Here is an 18,102-nt window from a genome sequence, read left to right as displayed (position 1 = left end):
GTGACCGCTGAACTGTGTGACACTGGATCAGAGGGAGGGTCATGTGCGTCAGACCAGTTAGATTCCTTGGATGAGGAGACTGCAGAGGACAGGACCAGTGCTTGGATCAACTCAGATGATGATGAGAGTCAGGAGACCCTGAGTGAGGGACTCTCAGGATTGAGCAAGACAAGTCAACAAGCTCCAGAGGTGGTTGCAGGGGATTCAACCCAGTGTTCCCTGGTAGGAGAGGACTGCCCAGACAGAGACACAGACTTGGACAGTTTGGTAGCAGAACCTGACTTGGACTCCCCGTCTGTGTTAGACACACTTTCAGAAACTGCACTCACTCACTCACATCCATCAGACACAGATCGTGATGCACACACCAAGCCCCTATCAGTAGTCCCTGTGCATGTCGCCGACACGCAGATGCCTCCAACGGATGTATGTCATGATGTGGGTCCACAAGGACAGCCACGGGCAGGCCCGGACAATGTTGTCATGACGCGAGCCGGCCGAGTTAGTAAAAGAGTTAATCGACTCATTGAGTCCATGGTTCAAAAGCCTTTTGGCTTTAAGCGTTTGGCAAATTCAGTTAGCAGAAGGTCTCAGTCTCTTCTTACGCTGTTTTAAGTAAATCCAGGTGTTTAGAGATCTTTCTGTATTTTGATTCTGAGGGACAGTATCATTATGGTACAATTAAATACATAGTGTGTTTTTAAGGTATTGATGTGTGTGGATGGCCGGGAATGTGTGTGGTGTAAATGGCATCACACTGATCTAAGAAAGGCTGAGGCCTGATCACCCTCATGCTCTTTCTGAACCTATCTGGTAGGTGGCTTATACAGCTGATACTAGAGCTTATAGCTCGGAGGTTTAAACCCGTGCCCAGGAACCATAAATTCTGTAGATTTGTCCCTGTGTTCCAATTAGATTGTTCACCTGACTGTTCTGGATTTTGGTGAAATCTAGGAGGGGTGGATGTAACGGGTGTATTAAAAAATAATTTATATTTCACCAAAGATCCATCCTGCAGTGTTATCTCGCTTTGTCAGTATTGGTTATGTATATGTGTTTATTTATATATGTTTATTTTCTGTACTTATATTTTGGGAGCTTTTATTTTGTTTGTGTGACCTTTGACTTCCCACGAAGTCACTTCCTGTAGCTGCGTGCTATTTTCCTCAGTCGCCTAGAGGCCCCGCTGAGGAGAGGTGTTCATGCAGAAGTCCAGTAAAGTGAAGTTGCTGTACTGTTTTGTTTTTATTTTAAACAGTCGCCTAGAGGCCCCGCTGAGGAGAGTTCTGGGAGAATAAATCCACCCAGCTGGCAAAGTGAGAGCTGACTCCTCTGGTCATTCGCACAACACAACGCAGAGAACTCTGTCAGTGCGCCCCAGGGTGGCTGTGGTTACAATGTAGCTGCCATCACCAGTGTGTGAATGTGTGTGTGAATGGGTGGATGACTGGATATGTAAAGCGCTTTGGGGTCCTTAAGGACTAGTAAAGCGCTATATAAATACAGGCCATTTACCAATAAGAGTTTAAGGCCAGACCGGCTACATTAACAAACAGCTTTCAGACCTGCAAGCTGACAAAGCTGCTTTCACAGCGGTGTGCACACCTACTGTTGTGAACACCTCTTAATCAAGTACATTTGATTAGTAGCACCTGGCTGCAACATATCTTCTAAATTCCTATTAAAGCAATAAAGGTGAACTCAGTTTTCAACACACTGTAAATTGCATTTTGGCGTAGCTTTTTAAAATAAATAATGACACAGTGTATCATATCAGTGTTATACATGATAACATGTGATATATGTATGTAATATGTAGTTCATCTGACGTTGTATTTACCTCATTTTAAGACCTGCTAAGAAACAGATTGTTTTTATGGTATTTTTTTTACTATGACTACAAATAAGGATTTTAGCCATCTAGAGCATGGCAGAGTGAAAGATGGAAAACAGAACATAGAAAAAAAACAGAGGTTAATGTTATTTATTGTCTCAAAATATCTCAAAACACCCACAGATCAAACTGGAAGAGGACTTACACCCTGTAACAAAAGAAAAACGGCAGACGAATGAAAGAGAAAATCAGAGAGATAAAGGCTGAAAAAAGTAAGTATACCTCTGAAAACACTCTGTAAACTACACGCGATTGGACGTTCAACCCTGTTATTGCAGTCAGTGTTCGTAAAGACCATTTCAACGTGCAAAGCTGTCAGGTCAAAATTCCTCGCTACGTAACACGTCAGCCAAAACTGTCATGCGCGCCCCCACTGTTTCGTGAACTGTTCATGAAAAAAAAGTGTGACGCGGTAGCTCTGATTGCATTCAAATACTGTAGTAATTTTAAAAAAGAGAAACAACCTCTCTATAGGAGTTTATTAATAAGGTAATAACACAAGGTAATAACTTGGCATTTTTATTACTTGTCGTCCTTTCCAACATCTTGAGACAATGTTCCACATTTTGACTGGCTCTGCAGGACATGGCTGGCTTTTAACTAATGCAACATTGCAGTCAAGCGACGGTTCGGCAGTCCAGTGCTATGCTGAAAGTTACGAGTTACCAGAAAGTCACAAGTCAACATGGTGGGAAGTAGATAATTTTTTTCCCATTTCAATGCGGTGTGTGTGTGTGTGTGTGTGTGTGAGAGAGTGTGTGTGTGTGTGTGTGTGTGTGTGTGAGAGAGTGTGTGTGTGTGTGTGTGTGTGTGTGAGAGAGTGTGTCTGTGTGTGTGTCTGTGTGTGTGTGTGTGTGTCTGTGTGTGTGTGTGTGTGTGAGAGTGTGTGTGTGTGTGTGTGTGTGTGTGTGTGTGTGAGAGAGTGTGTGTGTGTGTGTGTGTGTGTGTGTGTCTGTGTGTGTGTGTGTGTGTGAGAGAGAGTGTGTGTGTGTGTGTCTGTGTGTGTGTGTGTGTGTGAGAGAGTGTGTGTGTGTGTGTGTGTGTGTGTGTGTGTGAGAGAGTGTGTGTGTGTCTGTGTGTGTGTGTGTGTGTGTGTGTGAGAGAGTGTGTGTGTGTGTGTGTGTGTGTGTGTGTGTGTGTGTGTGTGTGTGAGTATATAATGACTAATACATGAAATCATATAGGGAACAAAATTCAGCTTCCTGTTATTATTATTATTATTACTTGATTTGGAAACGTTTCATTTAAATATAATGTGTCTGACAAGATAACCTCGGACTGTTGCGCCACACAAACTCTGTGCTAGTTTGTTGGGGTCTGGTCGCCCTGGTCAGCCTGTACAGTCTGCTTAGTATTTGATATCAAACACCGATGTAGCTTAAAAGCAAATACAGTTTCCACAAAGTGCTGCTCACGGAGTTCTGTTTTCCTTCGTTTCCCCATTTTAACAAATCAGCTGGTGTGTTACGGAATATGACATATTTTAAATATTGTCACAAACGAGAGGAAGCGTTGGTGAATATGTTTATTGAGACTGGGATATCTACACAACTGTGTGAGTCAGTTGCCTTCAAAAAGTTTAGCAATGCACCCGGTGCTGCAAGAGTTAATAGTCTTATTGGGGCCAAGATATATCTTTTACAGTTGCCTGCTATCAATGGTTGTTCATCTGCCCTCATTTTTTTATTTTTTTAAAGAACCCATAGGTTCCCCTTAGGTGGGAATGTGAGTTGTCTGTCTCTGCGTGTTAGCCCTGCGACAGACAGGCGGCCTGTCCAGGGTGCAGGGATATGGTAGCTGCAATAGCAACATACCCAAGGATGAGCAGAAGAGCATGACTGATGTGATGAAACTGGGATTTTGTTGCACTTAATTATTGCAAACACAACTAAAACTATAACTGAAACTAATCAAAACTAAACTGAAACTAAGGATGTTCAAAAAAATAAAAACTGAACTAAGCTAGCAAACAATTGGTAAAAACGAATTAAAACTGATATAAAATTGAAAATCTGAAGTCAAAACTAAATAAAAACTCTTGATTTTCGACTTTGCTAACGAAACAACTTCATCCTTAAGTGTTTTTGACGGGGCTAGATGTGATGTGATTCGAATGTGTTTTTCTCAATTAAACAACATATTTATATTAACAATTCACAGTTAGATTTAATCTCAATATTGAGCGTTTCAGTTAAAAGATGCTAAATACAAGTTCATTACTCACAATCAGCTCCAGGGCTTGTCTTATGGGAGACTGTATGTCCAAAGATTTACGGTCCTGTATTTTGTATCAGTTTTTACATGCTCTAGTCAAAAGCACCACTTTAAAAACATTACCTTTTAACAGGAAACAGCACTTTGTTTTGACATCAAGAATTCATTTAGTGATTCATAAAAAAAATGATTCGTGTATTCTTCAGTTCTCTCACATCCTCGAGGTGAAGTCCATTCTCCTGACCAGGGACCTGCTTACTTCAGAAACTGAACGACAACCTGGACACAAACACACAAAACCATGTTTGTCAAATAGTCCCCAGTGATGACAAAGTCTGAAATCTGAACTGATGTAAATGTAACAAGACTCAATCAGGTTAAATATATTGATACAATAAAATAGCTTACTTCATCTTGTGTTTTCAAGATTGGAGGAACCAAATATTCTAGAATAATTTCTCCACTTTTAACAACATATCACAGTCTTTGACTTTAATGTTTTAGTTCTGTTAATTATACATTTCTAATCAGTTTGTTTTCATATTCCTTCTTACATCTCTCATTCCCAGCAGAAAAAAACCCTTATCAAAGTCATATTCTGAGGCTGACTGAGAGAAAGTCTCCGAGCTTTAAAGTATTTAAGGACTGGGCAGTGGGAATGTTCCACTTAATACTTCATTATGTTTTTTGTGGATTCTTCAGTTTAGAAAATTACATGGTGTCAAAATCCTGAAATGAAAAAAAAAAACATCAATACATATGAATGAAATTAATATAAAACAATTGCAGTAAAAAGGCACATGTAATGTAAAACTAGCTAAGCAGATCCACATAATAAAACAAATGTTAAAGCTTCTTAATAAAAAAAGATCTATTTGAGCTGCATCATCAACACATGCTGATCACAGAGCTCTACAATCAGAACAATCAGAGCTTTATATTCATGTTAGAACTTGGCTGAAGGTCGACAAATATCTTATCCATGGCGTAGAGACAGAGCCTCTGAGAGTCTTCACCTGGAACTCCATGCTACTGTTTTGGGATATTGTGGGTGAAAACCAGCAGGAGGCAGCAGAGACCTGAGCAACCCAGCAGGAGCGTTTGAGATTTGGCATACACAGGCCTCCTCTGTCTGTCATACGGGAGATATAGTAAAGATGGGCCTAATCTGGGCTGTCTTTTCTTTTAAATACGTTTATTGAAGATTGTTTTTATCCTTGCATCCTTGTTTATGCATTTAGTCATAGACATTGGCAGCATAGAACATCTAATGATTGATTCCACAACAGTTCATTGTTGGCATGTAGTTTGCACAATTCATCTGTTTTTAGAGTCATTTTAACAACAGATAGGTAAGGCTGTCTTTGGCAACTTAAAACATTGTTTAAACAGGTGGTTCATTCTTTCGAAATATTAAAAAAAGGAAATATTTATAGCCAGAGGTGTTGCCAAATGAGCACCTGGGGAGTTCAACACTTTCATTTGGACAATGTCCACTGTCAACTTAATTTGCTTATTCTGTTGTCAGAGATATGAGGGGCGAGGGTCCAGCCTTGGCATGTACACACTGGTTCTTTTGAAGTGTAACTTTCCAGTAACATATAACACTTTAAATATTTTTTAAAGGTCTAAAGGGATTCCATCTGTGCTGGGTGTTTTTCCTGTGTTTAACGTCTCTGTGGCATTTGAATGTTCACTCACTGATTTCTGTCTAAGCGCTTTAGACCAGACTGTAATGTTTTTATCTGCAGTTCATTTATTGTCCTCTCATTCACTAATGATTTTATGCGCCATACCAAAGGCTTGGTTTTATGTGCCAGATGGGCTACAACTAAAAGTAACATCTGATTAATGGAGTAGTCAGATAGGAGAACTTTTTTATATGAACAACTGTTAATTCTGGGGACAAGAGAAATTAAGGAAGTAACCTATAGGACTCCAGCTATTGTGTCTGGTTGAATGACAAAAGTATTTTCTCATTGTTGGGTTTTCTAGTCTCCGTATATCTTTAGTTCGGACATGAATTATTGGATAACCCGTCTGCTTTCCAGATGAGAAGAGTGTAAATCTATCACCACAAAGAGCTGCAATATAAAGAAACAAAGTGTTGTAAAGACTGGGGACCATACAGATTAACTAAAGTCAGGTTCATCAGTGAGCTTTGTATTATGATGAATCTCCCTGTGGGGTCTAAGATTTGGTTTTGTTTTAAATAAGTATTGCTACTCGCCTAGCATGTGATGAGATGTGTGCTAGAAAACACCTGACTTGGCCATGTTGTCCTTAGTAATTTTACTCACAAGTAAGTGTGTTTCTTGGATAAAGACTACTTTTGAGTGATACTGTTTGAGTCTTTTCATAACTTCTTTTAGTTTGATAAATTTCCTAAGGCCTCTTACATTCCAGGAGATTAGTTCAAGATTGGAGTCACTACTCATTCAGTTTATGCCCTTAGTATCTTAACACTAACTGCCTTTTTGTCTCAACGGTAGTGGAAAAAGCTCTAATTACATCCTTTATTTCTTGATGCGATGTTACAACTTCCCGTAGTTCTAGACAGCTCTAGACAAACAAGCAACTGCTGGTCAGCCATCCAGATATAATGGGGGTTAACAAGAAGCAGAAGATCAGTTGTAGTAATCCCAGTGGACAGCAGATAGGAGGAGCATACTGGGAACAGAAGGCAGAACTGGAGCAGGTGTGTACAGTCCAAAGCAATCCAAGTGGTAATAGGAGCATTAGGAGCTTTAACCTCAGCAGATTCCAAGCACAACATCAGAGGTTTCTGTCCAGATGAGTGCAGTCCTATGAAAAGCTAACATACTCTGCAGAAATCTCAAACTCATAAGCCTGTGGTAGTGGACTCGAGCTTGAGGAATACTGGCATCGGACCAGGCAACATTGCTCACAATCTTCTACAGTTCACATGGTGAACCCTGTTCTTAGCTACTGGAGTGATACTGGTATGTTCTTTTGCTGTTGCAACCCAATGTGCTTGATAGATGCTCTTCTGGATACCTTGGTTGTAACGGGTGGTTATTTTTCTTAATATAGCTAATATACTTCCTGTGAGCTTTAAGCAGTCTGGCGATTCTCCTCTGACATCAGCAAGGTATTTCATCGATGTTGCATTATCGAGCAGTTGAACAGGTATACCTAATGAAGTGGCCGTGAATAAGTATATGGTTCACATAAACTAAATAATAGGGGTGCAACGATACACAAAATTCACGGTTCGGTTCGATACTTTGGTGTCACGGTTCGATATTTTTTCGATACAAAAAAAATGTTCATGCCTTTTTAATTTGTCATTTATTAAAATTATGAATATATATTTTAACTCAAAAGTACAGTTTTAAATTTAATATGGATTTATATGGACGCAAACGCGCGTTTGCGTCCATATAAAAAGCAGGGTTTTGTCCGCTAGAGTGGGATTTTCACGGCACATTCTGCACCACATCTCTGTGCGTTCATCATTTGTTTGAAGCCAGCTCACCTCCTGCAACCACTTTTCCGAGAATACGTGCTTCTTTTGTGGTTCGGACTCCTGACATTTGTTTGGAGGTGGAGGAACATCACAGTAATTGCTTAAAGGAGCTTCTTCGACATCTTTAATAGTTCTAAACAAATGTCTGTCCTCCTCCAGAAAATCTTATGTACACAAACACGCGTTGCAACTTCTTATCTTGTGTGTGTTTTTTATTTTGACAGCGAATGTGCACCTGCGGACCACTTATGTGCAGCCCTGGTTATTTAGCTCGTCATATTGCAGCCACAGAAATTCTTTTGTCCATGAAACCATAAAGCTGCACTTTCTTTTTGCCTTATAGTCTGATTTGTCATAACTTCTCCGTTTTGTGGTAAGCTTTTCTTTGGCTGTCACTTCTTCACCCTGACCTGTCTTATTTGGCTCAGCAGAACTAAAATATATATCCTGCTGCTTTTACACATGCACTCACATAACGCTCAGCGATTCTCTGCAGATCAACCTCTCACATGTTTAAGCTGCGGGAGATTTCACTTGTCATGTTTGCATAGTAAGCTAACGATTGATAATGTCACGGACCCGGTGCCGGGGACTCGGGGTTCGTGAACAGTGTGGACCTTTATTGTTATTAGTGTATTGGATGTATGTTTGCTGCACTGTGCTCTTGTGTTCCATGCTGGTGTGTGTGTGTGTGTGTGTGTGTGAGGCTGGAGGATGAAGGACAGCCACCTGCAGGCCTGATGGGTGTGGCCCTGCCAGCTGCTGGTCACGCCTAGCTTACCACACACCTGCTTCTGATCAGGATCGTCGGGGGAGCTACTTAACAGAGCGATGGAGCTTCCTCCGGTGCAGGATCGTTGAGTTAGACTCCACGTCAGTGTCTCTAGTGTTGTTAAAGTGTATGCCTGCCGGAGTTGGTGCCATAACGGCTGTGTCTGTGTTTTTCCCCAGGAGGACAGCGGAACACAGGACTGCAAGACACACGGGGTGTGTGAAGGCACAGGGGCAGAGAGCACGGGATACCAGCACTTGGGAGAAGACACGTCACGGGAGTCGAGGGAGCACTTTTGGAGATTTAATGTGTGGTGTACAATTACCTCACTGTAAATAAACCCACTGTTCATTCCATTAAGTCTGCGTTTTGGGTCCTTTCTCCAACATCCCCCACGGTCTGCCCTCCAGACCGTGACAGAACGATCCTGCCAGATGGACCCAGCGGACTTTTCGGAGAGGTTCAGGAGGGAGGTGACAGACAAAGTAAATCGTCTATGTGAACTGTGGCTGGAAGCGCACGCGGAGGGTTTACGTTGTGCTGTGGAGAAGCGGTTGCAGGAAACACTGACTTGTTTTCCCTGGGTGTTGGACAATCTTTTTCCGATTGTGGCGGATTTCCTGCTCAACACCCTTCACCTCCACTCTCCGATCCAGGCTGCCCCCCCCACTCGGCCAGCCTGAGGTTCTTCAGCCTGATACGCCGGCCCCGACGTCTACCCGGAAACGGCGTTCGCGCCGCCGGCGTTCCTCACCGCAGCCGCCCTCCCGGACATCTCAAGAACCGGCTGTGGTGAGTAATAAGGACACTTTTTCATTTCTCACCCCATCTGCTTTTTTGTTTTCAGTGGATGGTGACACCGCTGACGCTGCTGCAAGCCGGCCAACAGTACAACTAGCGTGGCCTCATTCAGCAGTCTCCACGCCACTGGCGGCTTCACCATCTGCGGTTGTAGCGCCGTCATCATCCCATCCGCATGCAGTCACCCCTCGGCCATCTTCTTCACCGGCTCTACCTTCACCTTCCCCACCTGCGGACACCGCATCACCATCTTCGCCTCCGGATCATCCATCTGTGGCTGAAGCGCAGCCAGAGGTGCCCGCACGGCCAGCTGTTGAGCCCTGCGAGCCGGAGCAGGAGCCCGGAGAGCGGGAGGAGCTGCTCAGCGAAGCGGAGCAGGAGCTCAGGGAGCGGGAGGTGCCCGCACGGCTGGCCGTGCAGCCCTGCGAGCCGGAGCCCGGAGAGCGGGAGCAGCGGCTCGGCGAGCGGGAGCTCAGCATGCCCGAGCAGGGGCTCAGCGAGCGGGAGGAGCTCAGCATGCTCGAGCAGGAGCTCAGCGAGCGGGAGGAGCTCAGCATGCTTGAGCAGGAGCTCAGCGAGCCGGAGGAGCTCAGCATGCTCGAGCAGGAGCTCAGCGAGCGGGAGGAGCTCAGCATGCTCGAGCAGGAGCTCAGCGAGCCGGAGGAGCTCAGCATGCTCGAGCAGGAGCTCAGCGAGCCGGAGGAGCTCAGCGTGCCGGAGGAGCTCAGCGTGTCGGAGGAGCTCAGCGAGCTAATGCCGGAGGAGCACAGCGGGCCGGAGGAGCTCAGCGTGTCGGAGGAGCTCAGCGAGCTAATGCCGGAGGAGCACTGTGAGCCGGAGGAGCTCAGCGAGCTTATGCTGGAGGAGCTCAGCATGCCGAAGGAGCTCAGCGAGCGAGGGGAGCCCGCGTCGCCAGCTGTGGAACTCAGCGAGCCGGAGGAGCTCAGCGAGCCGGAGGAGCTCAGCGAGCGAGGGGAGCCCGCGTCGCCAGCTGTAGAGCTCAGCGAGCCGGAGGAGCTCAGCGAGCAGGAGGAGCTCGGCGAGCCGGAGGAGCACAGTGAGCCGGGGGAGCCCAGCGAGCTAATGCCGGAGGAGCACTGTGAGCCGGGGGAGCCCAGCGAGCTAATGCCGGAGGAGCACTGTGAGCTGGAGCAGCTCAGCGAGCCACCCACTGAGAAGCCCGCACCGCTGCTGGCGGACCTCAACGAGCCGGAGGGACCGGCGTTGCCAGCAGAGGAGCTCAGCGAGCCTGGTGAGCCCGCGCTGCCACCGGAGGAGCTCGGAGGTCCGGAGGGATCCGCTGAGCCAGAGCTGGAGGTCGGCGTGCCGGAGGGGCCGCCACGTCCAGCAGCCCGGCCGCCACGTCCAGCAGCCCGGCCGCCACGTCCTGCAGCCCGGCCGGTACATCGAGAATCATGGGTTGTGCTGAGGCGGGAGCTACAATGCCGCCGCCACCGGACCCGTGGCAGGCCGCCGGAGGAGCAACGCCGCCGCCACCGGACCCGTGGCAGGCCACCAGAACCGTTCCACCGCGGCTGCCGGACCCATGGCCGCCCGCCGGAGCTCCTGCGTTTCCATCAAGGGGTTAGAGGTAGGCCACCTGAACTTTTTTGCCGCCACTGCCTAACCCGCAGCGGGTCCCGCTTGTTTTGCCGTCCTACAGGTCGGCCGCCAGAACTGTGTTTGCTGCCACTGGACCGGGGGATTGAACTGTTGAACTGTGTTTTTCTTTTGTTGCTTTGTGGTGGCTGTTTAGCGGAGTGGTCAGAGTGTCAGAGGAATTGGTGCACAAATTATCACCACTCACCAATCAGTGCTGTCGCTCTCTATACACAGTTCGCACGATTGCAAAGTGAAAGCAAAAAACAAGCCCAAATTCAAACGCGATTTCAATATGTCACATATTGACAGTGGCTCACCGATGCCAATGACATAATTACCCAGCTACATTTCTGAAAGAATGCAAAAGCATTGACATATATTTTTCCTTCCTACAATAGCCCGACGGGCAGGGCAAAGATAGATTTTGGTAGCCCGACTGGAAAAATCGCTAGCCCTGGGACGTCGGGCTAGCGATATTGCGAGCCCTGTATCTGATTGAGGAATCACTCATCTTTGGAAAAGAGAGTTTATTACAGAGAAATGGCTCTTTCCAAAATAAAAGCTATACTATACGCTTCTTCTGGGCTATATTCTCAGCAGCATATTAAACATATCAGGTCCCCATAAGGAGAATCCTGTGCTAACGGCTGTCTAAATGACTCGGGTAAAGTTTGTAGCATGGTGCTTGTTGTTTTTGTCTTTGCACTAGGATGCTGTCGGCGTAAATGTGCAGTCATATTCGTTGTGTTCCCACTAGTGCTGTCAGCGTTAATCTGAAATGACGTTAACGCCACAACACAGCGAATCTCCGTTAACGAGCTACCGCGGATCGCCCCGTGCGTGGGGCTGGACGGCCAACACGTTAACGAGCTAACTGCGCTAACACACTAGCTCCCACCCATGTAATTGAGCATTGCATGGCACATCCAACATACTGTTTTACTTTAGTCCATGACTCGCTTACCTTCAGGGTCATACGTCACATGAAAACCAAAATAATTCCAAACGCCAGATCTGAATGAGGGTGGGGGAGGTTCAATTTGCCATGTTGCAAGGAGAGCTTAACTTCTGTCTGCTAGCTTGCTCTGCGCTCAGTGAATCTGCGTTCGACTACTCCGCCTAGGCTGCACTGTCGAGTGCAGATCCACTGAGCGCTCAACGCAGACAGCATAGTCAGAAGGAAAGTTGATAAAATAAATAAAAAATTTTGTATTGTTCGATACATATGCGTACCGAACCGAAAGCACTGTATCGAACGGTTCAATATCGATACGAGTATCGTTGCACCCCTACTAAATAACATACAATATAATTCCTTTTTAACAAATTAAGATAAATTGCTGCTTTCTGAAACCAAACCTTAACCCTAGTCTTCACTTTAAAATACACAATGTGTTTTTTTTGTCCACATTTGTGTTTATATTCAACGGGTTTGTAAAAATAGTTTATAGGTGACTTTTCTGCAAAGTACATTTCCTGTGTTTTTGTTACCTGACAGGGCCATAGCCAGTCGCAGTTCATCTTTCAGAAGCTCCAGAAGCTCAATAACTCCTTGTTCCCCCTGGGCAGACATAGAAAATCAAGATGATGTTTTTATAAATGAGGGAAACCTCACACTGAAGATTGGCAAGATGGCGCCGGTGTGTGTGGCTGCTCGTCTGTCACTGCCAAGTTTGTTCCTGTTTATGTTATTTTTAATTTGTGTCATTCATGAAACAAAGTCTCTGCTGAGGTATGATCGCCAGACACTATTGGACCTCAAACCTGTGGTCCAAAATATTGTGTCCTTTGGAGCTGGTGGGCAGCAACCCCTGCCCCCATTTGCATCGGAAACCCCGGGTTACCTGTACCGGGTTCCCACGCTACCTTCCCGGCGAAAGCGTCCTCGTCGCCGGGGTAAACGAAGCGGTCGCCTGGTGAAGCTAAAGGTTTACCTAAAGAATTATTCTGCTGTTTTCCGACCAGTGCATGGATTCTTGCCAAGGCTGTTTGCGTCTCGGCGTTTTCTGGATCCTGTTGATACCTGTTTGGTGCCTGTGGTCGGCTTTGATGATGATGCTCCTCGGCCTCGCTGCCCATGCCCTCCCAGGCTAAACCTCCGCTGTCAACATTATCGGAATCTGAGATCGCTGCGGCGGGTTTCTGGACCTCCTGAACCCCGAGCGCCAACTCCAGCTCCAGCTAGGATTGGCCTGGTGAACGCCAGATCACTTTTAAACAAAACTTTTATTCTTCGGGACTTCTTCAGTTCCCATGATCTGGATTTTCTGTGTGTGACTGAGACGTGGCTGAGTGTTGGTGAGTCCAGTGTTCTATCTGAACTTTTACCTGTGGATTGTTGCTATTTTAACTCGCCACGGACGTCAGGCAGAGGTGGAGGCACAGTGACTGTTTACAAAAAGGATTTTAAATGTAAGCAGTGTTTTCTACAGCCTTCGTTCTCCAGCTTTGAACTTACCTCATTTGAGGTGAGTCGTACAAACCCGATTTTCTGCGCTGTCATCTATCGCCCCCCGAAATACAATAAGAACTTCATAAACGACTTTTCTGATTTTTTAGCTGGGATTATGCCCAACTATGATAGTGTTCTTCTTGTTGGAGATTTTAATATACATGTATGCTGTCCTGATAAGCCACTGGTAAAGGACTTTTTAAGCCTTATTGACTCTTTTAGCCTGGTACAGTCCGTACGTGGCCCTACACATGAGCACGGACACACACTGGACCTTGTTCTGTCATATGGTCTGCCTGTCACTGACTTGGAGATTTGTGACTGTGCACTCTCAGATCATATGCCTGTGTTATTCAACGTTGGTTTGACATATACCGCAGTTAAATCTGGTGCTGCTACTCGGTGCTGTCGGGTTATTAACCCCGCCACTGCTGCGCAGTTTTCTGCTGCTTTTAATCAGCTTGGCGGGCCTTCTGACTTTGTTTCCTCTGACACAGAAGACCTACATTCCTGGTTTAATTCTTGCTGTCAAAAAATCATGGACTCTGTGGCTCCTTTAAAAACCAGGCAGCTTAAGGCTAAACCTGAGCCTTGGTTTAATGAGAGCAGTCGTGCTGTTAAGAGGGAATGTCGTCGAGCAGAACGGAGGTGGAAAAAGGATAAACTGCATGTATCATTTCAAATTCTCAAAGACTGCTGGCATCGCTACCAGAACACTGTTAAAGATGCAAAAAGGGAATATTTTGCAAATATTATTTCTTCCAACTGTCATAACCCACGTGTGTTATTTAGGACCATTGACACTGTTCTTAATACTCCTTTGAATGTCTGTTTGGAAGTTTCTCCTGAGATTTGCAATGATTTTCTGAACTTTTTTATTGAAAAGGTTGTCACCATCAGGGCTCTTATCACAGCTCCTGACTCTGACCCCTCTGTCTCTGTCCCTTGCGCTGCTGTTTTCACTCAGTTTGAGCTTGTGACGCTCTCCTCGTTAGAGGATGTGGTTCGCCATATTAAGCCCACAGGTTCTCCACGGGATCCTGTCCCTCCACAATTCTTTAAAGAAATTTTTCCTAGTATACAACAGTATGTCCTTGACATTATTAACAGCAGTCTGTCTTCTGGTGTGGTTCCTGCAAATTTCAAACATGCAGTAGTGCAGCCACTGCTTAAGAAACCTGGCCTTGATCACACAGTTTTAGCGAACTATAGGCCTATTTCCAAGCTGCCTTTAGTCTCCAAGGTTTTAGAGAAAATTGTTTTTAGTCAACTGAAAGATTTTCTAGATGAAAATGGAATCTTTGAGGTTTTTCAGTCAGGTTTTAAAACCCTTCACAGCACAGAATCTGCATTACTAAGGGTTTTTAATGACATCCTTCTGGCATGTGATTCTGGTAACCATGTTGTTCTTGTCTTGCTTGACCTAACTGCTGCCTTTGACACAGTAGACCACAATATTTTAATTTCTCGATTACATGATGTAGTGGGTATTGGTGGCACTGCACTCAATTGGTTTAGGTCTTATTTGTCAGATAGAACTTTCTCTGTCAGCCTTCTCGGTTACGAATCGTCTTCTGCTCCTCTGTCATGTGGTGTCCCACAGGGCTCAATTTTAGGGCCACTGCTCTTTTCTCTGTATCTACTGCCTCTGGGTTCTATCCTTAGAAGGCATGGGATCTCATTTCACTGTTATGCCGATGACTGACAAATTTATTTGCCACTAAAGCACAAGGATGCCATCTCCATAAAACCTCTCTTGACATGTCTAGATGACATTAAAGCTTGGTTGGCTCGAAACTTTTTAAATTTTAATAAAAAGAAAACAGAAGTGTTGGTGTTTGGACCCAGTGGTCCCTGTGAGTCCTCCTCTGTTGTTTTAGGATCCCTGGAAGTCTATTTTAAATCTGTTGTTACTGACCTTGGTTTTAAGTTGGACAGTGATTTTAAATTGGACAACCAAATCAGAGCAGTGGTGAAGTCCAGTTTTTATCATTTAAGGCGACTGGCAAGACTAAAATCTTTTCTTTCGAGGCAGCACCTTGAAACAGTGATCCATGCTTTTATTTCTTCCCGCCTGGACTACTGTAACTCACTTTATGTGGGGGTCAGTCAGTTATTGCTCTCACGTCTGCAGCTGGTTCAAAATGCGGCTGCACGACTCCTAACAGGAACTCGAAAAAGAGAGCATATAACCCCTGTGCTAGCCTCTCTGCACTGGCTGCCTGTGTCTTTTAGAGTTAATTTTAAAATTCTTATGTTTGTTTTTAAATGCCTTCACAGTCTTGCCCCGCCTTACCTCTCTGAGCTTCTTCATCCCCACATACCCTGTCGGTCTCTCAGGTCAGCTGACCAGCTGCTCCTGGAGGTACCGAGATCCAGGAGGAAGCTCAGAGGGGACAGGACCTTCTCTATTGTGGCTCCAAAATTATGGAATAATTTGCCCATGCATGTTAGAGAGGCCCCTTCACTGTCCACTTTTAAATCACGTCTTAAAACCCACTTTTATTCCTTGGCTTTTAACCTCAGTGAGACTTAGTTTCTTTTTTAATGCAGTAGTTATTTAATTAATGATTTCACTCTTCTTTTATTTGTTTTTTATCTATATCTCATGTAATTTTATTTTACAGTTCCAATGTACAGCACTTTGTGTCAGCTGTGGTTGTTTTAAAGTGCTTTATAAATAAAGTTGATGATGATGATGATGATGATGATAAATAACCATCTTTATTTTGGAGCCCAAAAAATGTGATGGTGGAAAAAAGCTACTGAAGTGCTTCACCTGACAGGCAAGGCCCCACAGCACAGGTCGACCAATGAAAACAGCCTTTGCTCCCAGAGCTAAGGCCTTTAGGACGTCTGTCCCGCGTCTCACTCCTCCATCCATGTAGACTTCACATCGACCCTGCACTGCCCTCACCACCTCCTCCAAGGCATCTAGCTACACACACAAAACACACAGTGATCAACTACAATGACAATTATTAACTCAAATCATATCCTCAAATTCTAATGTATCAATGTTCCAAATGAATTTGGTATAGATGTTTAACATTTTGTTCAAGCACACGTCAAGAAATAACACTAGTGTTGACCTAAAAAGTAAACTAAATGTCTACAGGAACTAAAGTTAGCAAATACTGAAAACTCCGACAAGAATTCAATAAAACTTGAAAAGAAAAATAAAGACTTCTAAACTAAACAAAGAATTAATCTAAAGCAGGGGTGTCAAACTCAACCAAACAGTGGGCCAAAATTCAAAACTGGAACAAAGTCGTGGGCTAACGTTAATATTTATTGAAATATATTTATTCCTCCAGATATAAGAATGAATCTACAGCTCTAATAGTAACTTGTTTTGGCTTCGCGGGCCAAATGTTAATTAGGCTGCGGGCCAAATTTGGCCTGGGGGCCAGAGTTTGACACCTATGATCTAAAGCAACAACTTCACAAACATTAAACCAGATATCAAATAGAATAAAAGACAAATTGACTCCAATCCAGACGAAAACCAAAAGTACACGACACAAATTACAAACTAAATGAACTTTAACAAATAGTAAGGAAATCTGTGTTTGGTTGATTATTCATTGCAACCACGTTTCCTGGCAATAAACAGTCTTTCCAACAGTAAGATTCATTTGCCCTTAAATGTTGCCACATTCTTAAAGAAAATACATCGATGGGTTGAGCAGTGGACTTACGTCCTCTCATACACCCCTTCGTACATCAAATTACTTTTTGCACAGCCCATTGTTGCATTTGCCTGCATTGTTCTGTTCTGTCTGGTGTTGCACTGTCTTTGTTTTGTTTCTGTTGCAATTTTTGCACACTTGCACTTTATGTATTCCTGTGTTGATTGCCTGTTATATGTAGCACCGTGGTCTTTGAGGAACGTTGTCTTGCTTCACAGTACACTGTACCACTGCACATGGCTGAAATGACAAGCCACTTGACTTAAGTGACTTGACTTGTTTTGAGCTGCTGGTATCCCAAGTGCTGACAATTAAGAGTCTGGTTGGTGCCTGAGTGAGCATGTCAGCAGTCAGTTGGTGTCTGCTCCCATCATGCTAAGTTTGACTGATCTGGATAGGGCCTGTGCCAGAGGGCATTTTCAAGCTGCTGTTCCTAAAACAACCAAAAACCCCAAATTACAGCATTATTTGGAGTGCCCTAGTACCATCTTCAAATTGAAGGCCAAGTTGCATATAACAGGGGATGTCAGACACAGGCCATGAAGTGGGCGTCCCAAGATGACGACACCACAAGAATAACATTTCCTCTCCCTGTCAGCACTTAGGAAACATAAGCAACCTTCAACAGATTTGCAGTCAAGGTTTTCAGGACAATATGGTTGACTGCTCTCTACCCAGACAATCCAGAACAAACTGCACACAGCCAATGTCTGGTCTCTGCCAGGAGTCCTGCCATGACTGCCCTTCATCGTCAGGCCCATATTTCAGCGATGAGTCCAGATTCTGTCTATGGCAGGTGGACGTGGGTGGGTAGAAGTGTGGAGAAGACTTGTTGAATGCAATACTGAGGGCAACATGTTTTGGTGGAAAAGGTGTGATGATGTGGGGTGCTGTCTCCCATAAAGAGACAAGGCTTGTCATCATCTGAGGTGTTAGAAAGCACACCGTTTACATGTTGGTTATTTCTCTATAGTATTATGTTTCATCCACTGATAGTCTGTGAAAGCCATCTCTATACTGGAGCTCCTTCAATGCACGACCTGTGTTTGATGCCATGTGGTGAATGTTTATAATGTCTACTTTCTCCCATTACGGCTGCTGATAGCACACATCTTTTTCTTTTGCCCTTTTTACTGGATAGCTGTATTTCCTTGGTTAACTGCTCTGTGTGAATGCCAGAAGGTG

General features: G+C 44.7%; 1 protein-coding gene across 1 annotated transcript in view; it reads right to left on the bottom strand.

Moving 5' to 3' along the window:
• Positions 1-3,402: 3,402 nt before the first annotated feature.
• hao1 (hydroxyacid oxidase (glycolate oxidase) 1) overlaps positions 3,403-18,102 on the bottom strand; it is a 29,699-nt gene continuing 14,999 nt past the window's right edge. Inside the window, exons 6-8 of the mRNA XM_024802134.2 lie at positions 16,005-16,163; positions 12,265-12,334; positions 3,403-4,387 (exon numbers count right to left, since the gene is read on the bottom strand). Of these exons, the coding sequence (XP_024657902.1) occupies positions 4,320-4,387; positions 12,265-12,334; positions 16,005-16,163 (297 nt within the window). The 3' untranslated portion in view covers positions 3,403-4,319. The remainder of the gene's footprint in view (positions 4,388-12,264; positions 12,335-16,004; positions 16,164-18,102) is intronic.

The sequence above is a fragment of the Maylandia zebra genome, linkage group LG4, assembly GCF_041146795.1.
Source record: "Maylandia zebra isolate NMK-2024a linkage group LG4, Mzebra_GT3a, whole genome shotgun sequence".
NCBI lineage: Eukaryota > Metazoa > Chordata > Actinopteri > Cichliformes > Cichlidae > Maylandia > Maylandia zebra.
This window is presented reverse-complemented; position numbering and strand designations above follow the sequence as displayed.